Source organism: Bombina bombina, chromosome 2 (assembly GCF_027579735.1).
Source record: "Bombina bombina isolate aBomBom1 chromosome 2, aBomBom1.pri, whole genome shotgun sequence".
In the NCBI taxonomy this organism is placed as follows: Eukaryota; Metazoa; Chordata; class Amphibia; order Anura; family Bombinatoridae; genus Bombina; species Bombina bombina.
Genome location: NC_069500.1, coordinates 357,991,780 through 358,006,376, shown reverse-complemented (window position 1 = coordinate 358,006,376; position 14,597 = coordinate 357,991,780). Strand labels below are relative to the sequence as shown.

The following is a 14,597-nucleotide window of genomic DNA, read 5'->3' as shown; positions in this document are numbered from 1 at the left end:
ATGATCTTATACACGGTACTAGCCACTCATGCTGCTTGCACTAGCTACTGAAATCGATGTAAAGAAAATAGATGTGCAATATTATACAGGCCTCCCTACAAAATCGATCAGCAGACAGTACATAAAGCAAGGAGGTACCATAAGCTTCACAGCAAGGCAAATATCCACAACATAACATACTGCAGAGTGACCTATATAAATTCTGTTATCTATCCGGGGGTAGTCACTGGCTAGTTGGAACAAACATGTCTGCCAGAAAACATAACAAGTCTTCACAAGGGACTAAAACTCCTGCAGCCAGCTTATTTTTTAAACCTGCCAGAGGGGAGAAAGTGACTGAAATGGCGGGGAGTATTAATGAAGAAGATATAGATTCAGAATCCGATTCTCAGATAGCTGAAGAAGATTCTACCCCTGTTACAAGAGCGGACCTTAAAACCCTGGTATCTAAACAAGATATTAATAGAAACTTTGACAAGCTGTGGGAGAAATTTGATTCGTTTCAAAATACGGTGACTAACAGTCTGGCTGAAATAAAGCAGGATATCACGGAATTGGGCTCCAGAGTAGCTGCTTTAGAAGATACTGAGGGCACCACATCAGAGGAGATAGTCATGCTAACCCAACAGCTGCTTACACAAAAACAAGAAGTTGATGAAATACAAGAAAAGCTGGAGGACCTTGAAAATAGGAGCCGCAGATGTAACCTGCGATTGAAAGGGGTTCCAGAAACTATTCAGTCCGACGAACTACAGAATTATCTGCATCAACTGTTTCAGGCTATTACAGGAGAGGTAGATGATGGTAAATACTTAATGGAGAGAGCACATAGAGCATTAAGGGCAAAGCCAAAGGAAGATGCACCCCCTAGAGATGTCATAGTCAAACTTTTCAGATTTCCAGAAAAAGAGGCTATTCTATCTGCAGCGAGAAAACATCCCACCTTCAAGTTCCAGGGAACAGTTATACAATTTTATCAGGACTTGTGCGTGAGAACGCTCCAAAGGAGAAGTTGTTTGAAACCCCTCACTCTACTCCTGAGAAAGCATCAAATTAGCTATCGCTGGGGATTTCCATTTAATCTACATATCCTCCACAATGGCAGGCCTATTAGCTTGAAGGAACCATCAGAGATCCCAGCAGTATGCGGTAGATTGCAACTGGAACCGCCAGAGATACCTCAAGAACACGCCTCAGAAGAGTCATCAAAACAACAGGCGGCTGCAGTACTTCCTCAACGCCAAAAATGGAACAGAGTACCGAAAAGGAAAGTGAAATCCTGAAACCTCTTGTGCCCTAAGACTTACCAGTGACTTTACTTTAGTTATAGGCACTAGACAAGTGTACTCAAAAAGAGGATTTTTTTCCTTCTTTTTTCTTGTTTTTTTTGCTCCCTCTAAAGTAGTAGGAGAGTAATAATACCAGTGAGAGGAAGATATTTGGTAACAGTAATATGGTAAACCATTAGCATGATATGTGGTACAAGTAATTATTCACAAAATGCAGTTATTCCCGCTTTTTCCCTTCTCTCCCCCTATATTCTTCTTCTTTTCTACACATAGGGGTCGTATTGTTAAGAGTGTTATTACTATTAAAAAAGAAAGAGAGAAAGATTTTTTTTTATTTTTTTTTCCTTTTTTTTTTTTTTTTTTTTTAGCCAGGACTAAGAATAATGTAAATCACCATAACAGCTAATGTATTGCATTGTAAATGATACATATTGTTTTTTTTGTCTGATTTTTCTCCTCCCCCCTTCTTCTTCCCCCCCCCTTTTTTCCCTTTTTCTGTGAATGTTCTTCATACACATAGCGACCGTGATATTTTCATGATTATGTTTGTGTATATTGATGGTTTTTGTTTTTTTCCAGTTTATTGTTATGCCTGCCTGTTTAGCCTAGCTGAGTTTGCTGTGACCGGAGAGGGGAGACCCCATACCTTAGACTGTAAGTAATGGACAACAATATCAAGTTAATTTCACACAATGTGAGGGGCCTAAATTCAGACCACAAACGTAGAACTGCACTAAGTCAGTACACCCGACTGAAAGCCAACATTATCTACTTACAAGAAACTCATTTCACTAAGGAGGTAGTACCCAAATACTGGACAAGACAGTTCACCCAACATTATCACTCCACTACCGACCAAAAGAAAAGAGGAGTGTCGATTTTGATACACCAATCACTAGGATTTGTGCTAGAGGAGACAATTAGAGACTCAGAGGGCAGATATTTGATTCTTAGGGGGAGGCTACATGATAAACAAGTAGTTCTATGCAACATCTATGCACCAAATGAGCCACAGATTTCTTTTTTCACAAACATTTCCCATTTACTAACCCAGTGGTCTCATTCTAGGATCCTCCTGGGGGGAGATTTTAATTTGTCTATGTACGCGCACCAAGCACAGGGGAAACTGGAGCTCTCGTCAAAACAAACCAGACACAACTCTATGGTAAAGAAGATTAAGGAAGTTCTCCTCTCACACAACATATTAGATTCTTGGGACACACTATACGGGAAAACTACAGATTATACATATTACTCCTTTGCCCACAAATCGTATTCCAAATTAGATTATATCTATGTTAGCCAAATTTTGATTCCAGACTTAGTTTCATCATCAATACATGCGTGTGCTTGGTCTGACCACTCAATTGTCCAGATAGAGATTAGAGAGTCTTTTCATACTAGTGCCACGCGCTCTTGGACCTTTGACCCACAAGTCCTCCGAAATCCAAGCGCACAAGAGAATATTTCTAAAGCATTAAATGAGTACTGGGAAATAAACGTAGGTACAACCTCTAACCCGGCTAATGTTTGGGCGGCTCACAAACCTTACATTAGGGGATTATTAATTAAAGAGAAGGCAGCATTGACCAAAGCGTCAAGATTACAAGTAGACTCTTTACAGAAAGAAATAGACTCCCTGACTAGACTGCATCAGGAGACTTTATCACCAAATACTTTTACACTTCTTCAAAATAGGAGATTAGAATTAGCCACAATTATGAATAAGGCATCCGCTAGAGCAGCCACTAGACTGAAAGCACAGTACTACTTATATTCCAACAAGCCAGATAAATACCTGGCACATAGATTGAGGGAACAAGTCAGATCCTATACTATACCATATCTGCAAAAGACAGAGGGAACTTATACTTCCAATCCCCAAGAGATAGCGGACACTTTTGCACAATATTATGCGCAGCTATATGATGGAGATAAAACTATACACAATGCCCAGACTGAGAGATTGCGTGATAGGTTTCTAGAGAGGGCCAAACTCACCCCCTTAACTGAGGATATTAGCAAAGAGATTAATGCCGAGGTCACGGCCAGGGAAGTCCTTAATGCTATCAAAGAATTAAAACCAGGGAAGGCTGCTGGACCCGACGGCTTCCCAGGAGAGTATTACAAACTCTTTAGAACAATTTTAGTACCGCATGTAGTCAGATTCTGTAACGAAATATTGCAGGAGGGTGAGATCCCAAGGGAGATTTTACAGGCTAAGATAGTAGTCATACCTAAACCAGGCCGCAACCCAAAACTATGTCAAAGTTACCGGCCTATTTCTTTAATAAACCAGGACATAAAGATCCTCACTAAGATTTTAGCAAATAGACTTAAAATACACCTTCCACAATTGATCCACCCGGATCAGGTGGGTTTCATCTCTAACAGAGAGGCCCCTGATAATACGAGACGTGCAATATCCCTGATCGACTATCTCAGGAGTACTGGAACGCCTTCTCTGGTCCTCTCTCTGGACGCGGAGAAGGCGTTCGATAGAATAGATTGGAACTTTATGTTAGCAGTATTAACCAAATTGGGATTTCACGGTTCATTCTTGAAAGCCATTAAGAGTATCTATTCGTGTCCCACGGCTACGATAAGGGCAGCAGGTCATCAATCACAAATCATAAACATTCTGAATGGCACTAGGCAGGGCTGCCCCCTGTCGCCGTTACTGTTTGCGATGTGTATAGAGCCAATAGCCGCCACGATTCGCTTAGCTTCGGAGGTCCATGGGGTGAAAATAGCGGGGACTGAATTTAAATTATCACTATTTGCAGATGATGTGCTTCTTACGCTGACTAAGCCACTGGTATCTCTACCGAACCTATACCATATATTAAGCGAATTTTCCGACATATCGGGCTATAAAATTAATTTGGATAAATGCAAAGCATTACCCATAGCTATCCCACCCCACACTAAAAAGGTTATTGAGGCTAACTTTGAGTTTCTATGGGCTCCAGTAGCGATTAAATACTTAGGGATTAGATTACCAAGCGATATTAGAGACCTCTATAAACTCAACTATCTCCCACTATTTAAAACAATTAGGAAAGATATTAGAAAATGGAAACTGGGCAACTTCTCCTGGTACGGCCGACTTTCAGCCATTAAAATGAACATACTCCCACGGCTGTTATATCTTTTTCGGGCCCTCCCAATTAAGATCCCTACGATAGATCTAACTAGGATGCAATCAGACTTGGTGGGGTTTTTGAGAGGAAATAAGAAGGCAAGAATTCCGTCACGATCTCTATTGCAACATAGGCAATTAGGAGGCGTAGGAGTACCAAACCTGACTCATTACTATCAAGCAGCGAGGTTAGCACAGACTACCCTTTTGAGTAAAAACCCAGAAGAAGTAGTGTGGCTGAAAGTTGAGACATTGCTAGCTGACTATAAACGCCCAGACGACATACTGTGGGGGAGACAAGGACACTCACTTAGGGGTATTAATTCCTCGAAAATAACCATAGAGTCGATGCAGGATTGGGCTTCTTGGTCCAAATCCATGCACCTGATTCCGATGAATTCAGTGGTCAGACCAATTAGGACTCTTTTGAATCCAGACTTTCATGCGCAAATTGCAAAATGGGAAAATAAGGGGCTGTATAGGGTGGCAGATTTTTTACACCTAGGGAAAATAGCTACCTTTCAACATATACAAGACAAGATAGAGCCAGAGAAGTTGTACTGGTTTCTATACCTACAAGTAACTTCAGCTATAGCGAAGTATAGTTTACACTCCACTAGACAGGGACTGAGCACATTGGAACATCTATGCAACACAGATAAACGCGACAAAAAAATCATCAACAATTGCGATGCGGAATTCCAGCGTATTTTCGGTTGACGCTTTCATAAATAGGCCCCTAAGCCTCCAGCTGCAGAGGAACCATCCTTTAGATTTAAAATTGAGCACTTGCGTTTTTTATTAAAGGAGGTTTTGTCTACGTTAGAGGTTCCAGAGGACGCGCTGCCTAAAGAACCTATGATACCTAAAGTAGATAGAGTTTACGAAGACAGGAAGGTTTCTTTGACTTTTCCTGTGCCGGTTAAGATGGCGAACATTATTAAGAATGAATGGGAAAGAATTGGTTCTTCCTTTTCCCCCTCGTCTACTGTTAAAAAGTTGTTCCCGGTCCCGGACTCTCAACTGGATTTGTGGGGCTCCATTCCTAAGGTGGATGGTGCTATCTCTACACTTGCTAAACGTACTACTATACCTTAAAGATAGTTCTTCTTTCAGAGAGCCGATGGATAAAAAAATGGAACAACATATATATGGGATTTTTGTTTCAACCAGCGGCTGCAGTTGCTGCGGTTGCCGGAGCGGCTAGCTACTGGTGCGACTCTTTGTCAGAACTCAGTGAGGCGGCGTCTCCACTCGAGGATATTCAAGACAGAATTAAAGCTTTGATAATTGCTATTCTTTTATCTGAGATGCGAACATGCAAATTATTTGCCTAAATGCAAAAGCCTCTGGCTTTGTGGTTCTAGCCCGCCGGGCGCTCTGGTTAAAGTCTTGGTCTGCGGATATGATATGATCAGACTCCTTTCTCTTCCCTTCAAGGGAAAGATTTTATTTGGTCCAGGCCTGGACTCCATTATTTCTATAGTTACCGGTGGCAAGGGTGCCTTCCTACCGCAAGATAAGAAGAACAAGTATAAGGGACGACAATCTTCTAATTTTCGTTTCTTTCGTTCTGACAAATTCCAACGACAACAATCCTCCTCCAAGCCCGAGCAACCCAAGAGTACTTGGAAGCCGGGTAAGTCCTGGAATCAGTCCAAGCAGTATAAGAACCTGCCGAAAACAAATCAGCATGAAGGGGCGGCCTCCTATCTGGGATCGTATAGTGTAGGGGACAGACGCCTGGTTCAAGGATGTACAGGATCCGTGAGTCCTGGAGGTGGTACCTCAGGGATACAAGATAGGCTTCAAATCTTATCTGCCATGGGGCAGATTCCTTTTTTCGAATCTGTCTACCAGACCAGAAAAGAGGGATGCCTTTCTAGGGTGCGTTCAGGATCTATCCTCCTTAGGAGTTGTTGTCCCGGTGACTATTGAAGAAAGAGGTTTGGGGCATTATTCAAACCTAACCTTTTCGTGGTCCCAAAGTAGGAGGGAACTTTCCACCCTATTCTGGACCTAAAGTGCTTAAACAAATTTCTCAGTGTCCCTTCCTTCAAGATGGAGACGATAAGGTCCATCCTTCCTTTAATTCAGGAAGGCCAGTTTATGACCACTATAGATCTCAAGGACGCTTACCTTCATGTTCCAATCCACAGATAACCCTTTCAGTTCCTGAGGTTTACATTCCTGGACCAGCACTTCCAGTTCATTGCCCTTCCGTTTGGCCTAGATACTGCTCCAAGAATCTTTACAAAGGTTCTGGGGGCTCTTCTAGCCGTTGCCAGAACTCAGGGTATTGCAGTAGCTCCATACTTGGACGATATTCTGGTGCAAGCACCATCCTTTCGTCTTGCGGAAGAATTCTCAGAGCCCTTCTCAGTCTTCTTCAATCACATGGATGGAAGATAAACTTGGAAAAGACCACCAGGGTGGAATTCCAGGGTACTATAATAGACTCCATATCCATGAGGATATTTCTAACAGACCAGAGACGTTGCAAGCTAACTTCGGCATGTCTTGCCTTCTGGACCTTCTTGAGTCCCTCTGTGGCTCAGTGTATGGAGGTGATTGGTCTCATGGTGTCCTGCATGGATATCATTCCTTTTGCCAGGTTCCGTCTCAGACCTTTACAACTGTGCATGCTGAGGCAGTGGACAGGCAATCTTTCAGATCTGTCTCAACAGATTGTATTAGACAGACGATCGAGAAAATCACTCTCTTGGTGGCTCTGTCCCGAGGGACATGCTTCTTAAGACCATCCTGGGGGATTGTGACTACGAATGCAAGCCTATCCGGATGGGGAGCTGTTTGGGGTGCCAGGAAGGCACAGGGGTTGTGGACTCAGGAGGAGTCCTCCCTCCCAAACAATATTTTGGAACTACGGGCAATCTTCAAGGCCTTGAAGGCTTAGCCACTTTTGGGTTCGTCCCAGTTTATCAGATTCCAATCAGACAATATAACCTTGGTGGCTTACATCAACCATCGGGGGGGATGAGAAATTCCTTGGTGATGAAGGAAGTATCTTAGATTCTGGAGTGGACGGAGGCCTACAGCTTTTCGCCATCAGCGATCCACATTCCGGGTGTGGACAACTGGGAGGCGGATTTTCTCAGCAAGCAATCCTTCCATCCAGGGGAATGGTCTCTCCATCCTGAGGTGTTTGCAGAGATATGCAGCAAGTGGGGACGCCGGAGATAGATATCATGGGGTCCCGTCTCAATACCAAGCTACCCAGGTACGGGTCGAGGGATCCACAACTCATATCTTTTTCCTCCATTACAACTTCTTCCTCGAGTGGTGGCCCGCATCAAGCAGGAATCAGTAATCCTGATTGCTTCATAGTGGCTGCGAAGGACATGGTTTGCAGATCTAGTGGGGATGTCCTCATCTTCTCTGTGGAAGTTACCTTGTTGCAGAGACCTGCTGATACAAGGTCCATTTGTTCATCAAAATCTAGATTCTCTGAGGCTGACTGCGTGGAGATTGAATGCTTAGTCTTAGCCAAGAGAGGTTTCTCTGAGAGTGTCATTGATACTCTTATTCAAGCTCGTAAACCAGTTACTCGGCGTATCTACCACAAGGTGTGGAGGACCTACTTATTCTGGTGTGAGAAGCGTGGTTTTTCCTGGCACAGAGTTAATGTTGCCAGGATCTTATCTTTTCTCCAGGATGGGCTGGAGAAGGGCCTTTCTGCGTGTTCCCTGAGGGGACAGATTTCGGCCCTGCAGGTTTTATTGCACACGAGACTGGCTGAGCTTCCAGACGTGCAGTCCTTTAAGGCTCTGATTAGGATCAGACCTGTGTTTAGATCTGGGGCTCCTCCTTGGAGCCTAAATCTTGTTCTTCGGGTTTTGCAACAGGTTCATTTGAGCCTTTGCATTCCGTTGACATTAAATTATCTTGTAAGGTTCAATTTTTATTGGCTATTACCTCTGCGCGCAGAGTTTCTGAGATCTCTGATTTGCAATGTGAGCCCCCTTATCTGAATTTTCATGCAGATAAGGCAGTTTTACGTACTAAATTAGGTTTTCTTCCAAAGGTTGTGTGAGATCGTAACATTAATCAGGAGATTGTGGTTCCTTCCTTGTGTCCTAATCCTTCTTCATTGAAGGAACGCTTACTTCACAATTTGGATGTGGTTTGCGCCTTGAAGTTCTATCTTCAGGCTACTAAGGAGTTTAGACAATCTTCCTCTTTTTCTGTTGTCTATTCGGGGAAGCGTAAGGGGCAGAAGGCTATTTCGACTTCCCTATCTTATTGGTTGAGTGTCATCGCTTAGCTTACGAGACATCAACCTCCTGAGAGGATAACGGCTCATTCCACTAGAGCAGTGGCTTCCTCTTGGGCATTTAAGAATGAGGCCTCTATGGATCAGATTTGTAAGGCGGCTACCTGGTCCTCCTTACATACTTTTTCAAAATTTTACAAGTTTGATGTTTTTGCTTCGGCTGAAGTAGCTTTCGGAAGAAAAGTTTTGCAGGCTGTGGTGCCCTCAGAATAGGGTCTGCCTCTTCCTTTTTGTTCCCTCTCGTTATTCATTCAGTGTCCTCTGGAGCTTGGGTATAGTTTTCCCAACAGTAAGGAATTAAGCCGTGGACTCTCCCTATCTTAGGAAGGAAAACATAATTTATGCTTACCAGATAAATTCCTTTCCTTCCAGATAGGTAGAGTCCACGGCCCCCGCCCGTTTTTTCTGGTCTATGGGCTGTCTCCTATTATTTATTTTATTCTTCCGGCACCATTTAAACCCTAATGTTTCTCCTACTTTTCCTTGTTCCCTCGGCAGAATGACTGGGATAATGAGGAAGTGGGAGGGATATTTAAGCATTTGGCTGGGTTTCTTTGCCTCCTCCTGGTAGCCAGGTGTTGTATTTCCCAACAGTAAGGAATGAAGCCGTGGACTCTCCCTATCCGGAAGGAAAGGAATTTATCTGGTAAGCATAAATTATGTTTTTCTTTTTTTTTTTACATTTTATTTTCACACTACAGAATTACGAGCCATGAATTGTTTAATCACTGTTGAAGCTCATTTATATCGTTCCCTAATTCAACCTCATCAGATAATGGCTTTTTAAAAGGATACTGCAAATAAACGAAAAAAGTATGACAGTGGTTAGCTGTGCCTACTTAACCCTTTAACAATGTTGCTGGTTTTTATGGGGCTTGATTTTTTGATAGCGTGGTCCTGCTATTTCTGGAGGCCTGAAGGAGGGAGGTCATAATAGTACGGTCTTGCTGCTGACAGCTCTATTATAAGCCGACAAACCATTAAGAACCAGGTTATAAGGTACTTTCTGGTCGTTAAGTAGTTCAGAATAGCTCTTGCTAAATTATGTGACGGGGGCATATTGGCCAATGAAAAACAATTGCAGCAAACACGACATTAATGTTTTCATACTCAGCTGGTATGTTAATGTATTAATTACAAGGTTTGATGTCTCTATTTGTTCTTGGCATACTCATTTACTTGGAGTAACTTTGAGTTGTATTTAAATATTTACCAGCAGGGAGATAATTATCCAACTGCTATTAGACTGGCCAAAAACTAATTTCAGCACTATGTTATCTAAGGTCACCTTGCACACCCACCTTGGAACTGCTTCTGCCCTTGTCTTTCTCTTTGCCACCTCCTTTCTTGTCAGGCTTTGGAACAACATTTTGGGCAGGATCTTGAGCCCAATGCAAAATCTGATGAAGGGAAAACAGGTGTGTTACATATAAAGAATTAACAAACAAATAATTATGAAGTACAGTATAACTTATATTAGGGAATTAGGTGGTATTATACAAATATGGGAAATGTGATAAAGGATTTCAAGAGATTTATTCCAGCAATGTATGTAAAAGAAAAAGAATAAAGATTTAGGTATATGGTGTGGCTTTACTGAAATGCTTTTAAATATGTAAAATAATCTTCTGTAAGGGGATAAAGAATTCTGCTACACCTGGTTGCTAATTAGCATTTGTTTCCTATTGAAAGCCATTCTGTTTGTATGTGAGATTATGTTTATTTTATTTCTCAGCGTCTCCTCAATATGGGACTGATGACCTAAAGCTCTCCACTCTGGCAAGATGACCTAAGACATACAATAAAGCAAAGTCCAGCATGGGAATCACATCAATATGGGTGCAACACTGCTCAAGGGTCCTGCACCAGACCCACAATTATCCAAAAGAAAGCAGAACAGCAGCAGCACTCCAAACTTGTTGAAATTTCAATTATTTATTATGCATCATAAAACACAGATCACAATGTTTCAGGCTAAATGCCCTTAATCATGCAATACACACTGAATTACCTTCATTTAAATTCCAATAGGACACACCTACTTACTACAATTTAACCCTTTCATTCCCATAATGTACAATCCTCAAATTTAATAAGTACAGAATAAAGAAACAAAGTTTAGTACTGGAGGATATAATTACATAATAGAAACACAGACAATTCATAATCTTTATTCATACCAACTGGCATAAATGCATTAAAATGGAAAATCACAAAAGCTTCTCTTTGTTTAAGATATCACTCTCTATCTCCCCCTTTCCTAAAAGCTGCAACATGTTCAATTATTTCATACCCAAGCAGACATTATGGCCAGCTTATGAAAAATACTTAGTATATTTCCTTCTAATGTTTGATTTGTGTTCAGTCATTCTTTAATGAATATAGATTCTGCCACAAGGACAATTTAATAAATATATGTGCTTCAATTAAAAAATCCTTGAATATAGTATTATAAAATTTTGATTTGTCTGTTTCTATGATGTAAATATACATTCTCCAGTTCTATACTTTATTTACCATCTTAAAGCATTAATGCCAGTTGGTATGACTAAAGTTTCTATGATGTACTTATATCCTGCAGTTCTATACTTTTTATTTTTTCTTTATTCTGTACTTATTAAATTTAAGGAATTGGGAATGAAGCAGTTAAATTGCATTAAGTATGTGTATTCTATTGGGATTTAAATTAAGGAAATTCAGTGCTGTGTATATTGCATGATTAAGGGCATCTAGTCCGAAACGTCGCTATCTGTGTTTTATGATGCATAATAAAAAAAATGAAACTTTGACATGTTTTGAGTGCTGCTGTTTTTGTGCTTTCTTTAACATGATCTAAGATGTATCTCGGTACTGCAAGGTGCCTCAAATAATTAAACAAAGGTACATTTTAGCTTGAGAGATGTTTATCTCAATATGTAGAGTTCTGGATGTGACTAAGACACCTACTTTGCAATAAAATTCTAAAAAAAGCCCCCAAAGATTTTGTGAGATTTCTCTCCATGCTGGCAAGTTTTGATCATCAGACCCTACGTATATTGGCATTGGCTATAGTTGCATTTACTGAGACAACGGAGTGACAGCACATAAAGGGACATATTTGCTTTATTAAAAGCTATAAATATTCAGTGAGAGCTTTTACTGTGTAGGTATGCCCCATGCACTCGCTACCAAAAAAACTGAAGTGGAGTGTGTAGAATTGATGATGAAGCAAAGTCTAATTAAAGGGAATACAACTGTAATAAGAAAATGCACTAATGAGTTTAAACCACACAAATAGGTTAAACCTATAGCTAATGATGGCTCTGGAGTGGCAATGCACTGCTGATCCTAAGATGAACCCAGCTGGTGGTTTGCAGCTGCACATACATGCCCAGGTCAAGAGCTGACTTTAACTGTGTGTATAACACTTTTAAATGAGGTATAGACAAGGAATAGTGCAATAATAAAATGCTAAGGCAATACAGCAGTTTCTTATTGCCTCTTTAAATTTATAGTTAGTCCAATAAAAGTATCACTACCTAATGCTATACCCGTGTAATAATATACCCATTTGACATATAGAAAAGGCACTCACAGGACTTAAAGGGACAGTCTATACCACTGGTTTTCAAACATGTCCAGGCCTCCCTAACAGGCCACTTTTTGAGGCTATCTGAACTAGTGCACAGGTGAAACAATAAGCTGACTGGTAAACATGGTTATTTTACCTTCTCTCATCCAAGGTGATCCAGAAAACCTGGACTGTTGGTGAGGCTTCTTAAACTTTTCTGGAATCAGAAAAACAGCAAATAAACTAAAAGTCTTCTGAAATCCTAGTAACCTCGATATAGAATTATAATGGTTTGGCTAAAGGTTTGTCTGCAAGTTCCTTGAAGGGACAAATCTCTGCTATTTCTGTTTTATTTCGCAGAAAGATTGCTAAGCTCCCTGATATTCACTGTTTTGTGCAGGCTTTGGTCTGTATCAAACCTGTCATTAAATCAATCTCTCCTCCTTGGAGTCTTAATATGGTTTTACAGGCTTTACAGGATCCTCCTTTTGAGCCTATGCATTCTTTGGATATTAACCCTTTAAGGACACAGCTTTCAGTTTGCTCAATTGTTTTATGACGGAAATATTCCGTCACATGTCCTTAAGAGGTTAAACTACTTTCTTGGAAAGTGTTGTTCCTTTTGGCCATCTCTTCTGCTAGAAGAGTTTCCGAATTATCTGCTCTTTCTTGTGAGTCTCCTTTTCTGATTTTCCATCAGGATAAGGCAGTTTTGCGGACTTCATTTAAATTTTTACCTAAAGTTGTGAATTCTAACAACATTAATAGGGAAATTGTTGTTCCCTCTTTGTGTCCTAATCCTAAGAATTCTTTGGAGAGATCCTTACATTCTCTGGATGTTGTAAGAGCTTTGAAATATTATGTTGAAGCTACTAAAGATTTCAGGAAGACTTCTAGTCTATTTGTTGTCTTTTCTGGTCCTAGGAAAGGTCAGAAAGATTCTGCCATTTCCTTGGCATCCTGGTTAAAGCTTTTGATTCATCAGGCTTATTTGGAGTTGGTCAGGCCCCATCTCACAGAATCACAGCTCATTCTACTAGATCAGTTTCCACTTCATGGGCTTTTAAAAATGAAACTTGAGATTTGCAAAGCAGCAACTTGGTCTTCTTTGCATACATTTACTAAATTCTACTGTTTTTAAGTATTTGCCTCTTCGGAAGCAGTTTTTGGTAGAAAAGTTCGTCAGGCAGCTGTTTCAGTTTGATTCCTTACTCCTTATGCTTATGTTTTAAGTTTTTTCTTTTCAATTATGAGAAAAACTTATTTTTTTGGATGTGGATTTAATTTTTTCAACAGAAAATGGCTGTTTTTATTTTTATCCCTCCCTCTCTAGTGACTCTTCTGTGGAGTACCACATCTTGGGTATTACTATCCCATACGTCACTAGCTCATGGATTGCCAATTATATGAAAGAAAACATAATTTATGTAAGAACTTACCTGATAAATTAATTTCTTTCATATTGGCAAGAGTCCATGAGACCCACGCTTTTTATGGTGGTTATGTTTTTTTGTATAAAGCACGATTATATTTCCAGTTCCTTTTTTTATGCTTTTTACTCCTTTTTCTATCACTCCACTACTTGGCTATTCTATAAACTGAATGGTGGATGTGGTGAGGGGTATTTTTATAGGCATTTTGAGGTTTGGGAAACTGTGTCCCTCCTGGTAGGATTGTATATCCCATACGTCACTAGCTCATGGACTCTTGCCAATATGAAAGAAATGAATTTACCAGGTAAAAAACAAATCATAAACAGAAGAATCAAACTGAGACAGCTGCCTGAAGAACTTTTCTACCAAGGACTGCTTCAGAAGAAGCAAATACATAAAAATGGCAAAATTTAGTAAATGTATGCAAAGAAGACCAAGTTGCTGCTTTGCAAATCTTATGAACCAAAGCATCATTCTTAAAAGCCCAAGAAGTGGCGACTGATCTAGTAGAATGAGCTGTAATTCTCTGAGGCGGAGACTGTCCCGCCTCCAAATAAGCCTTGTGAATCAAAAGCTTTAACCAAGATGCCAAAGAAATGGCAGAGGCTTTCTGACCTTTCCTAGGACCAGAAAAAACAACAAATAGACTAGAAGTCTTCCTGAAATCTTTAGTAGCTTCAACATAATATTTCAAAGCTCTTACAACATCCAAAGAATGTAAAGATCTTTCAAGAGTATTCTTGGGATTAGGACACAAGGAAGGAACAACAATTTCCCTACTAATGTTGTTAGAATTCACAACCTTAGTAAGAAATGTAAACGAAGTCTGCAAAACAGCCTTATCCTGATGGAAAATCAGAAAAGGAGACTCAAAAGAGAGAGCAGACAATTT

At 40.5% G+C, this 14,597-nt stretch overlaps 1 protein-coding gene across 1 annotated transcript in view; it reads right to left on the bottom strand.

Annotated features, from left to right (window-relative positions):
* LRRC43 (leucine rich repeat containing 43) overlaps positions 1 to 14,597 on the bottom strand; it is a 258,073-nt gene that overhangs the window by 66,578 nt on the left and 176,898 nt on the right. Inside the window, exons 9-10 of the mRNA XM_053699766.1 lie at positions 10,024 to 10,122; positions 9,452 to 9,516 (exon numbers count right to left, since the gene is read on the bottom strand). Coding sequence (XP_053555741.1) covers positions 9,452 to 9,516; positions 10,024 to 10,122 — 164 coding nt within the window. The remainder of the gene's footprint in view (positions 1 to 9,451; positions 9,517 to 10,023; positions 10,123 to 14,597) is intronic.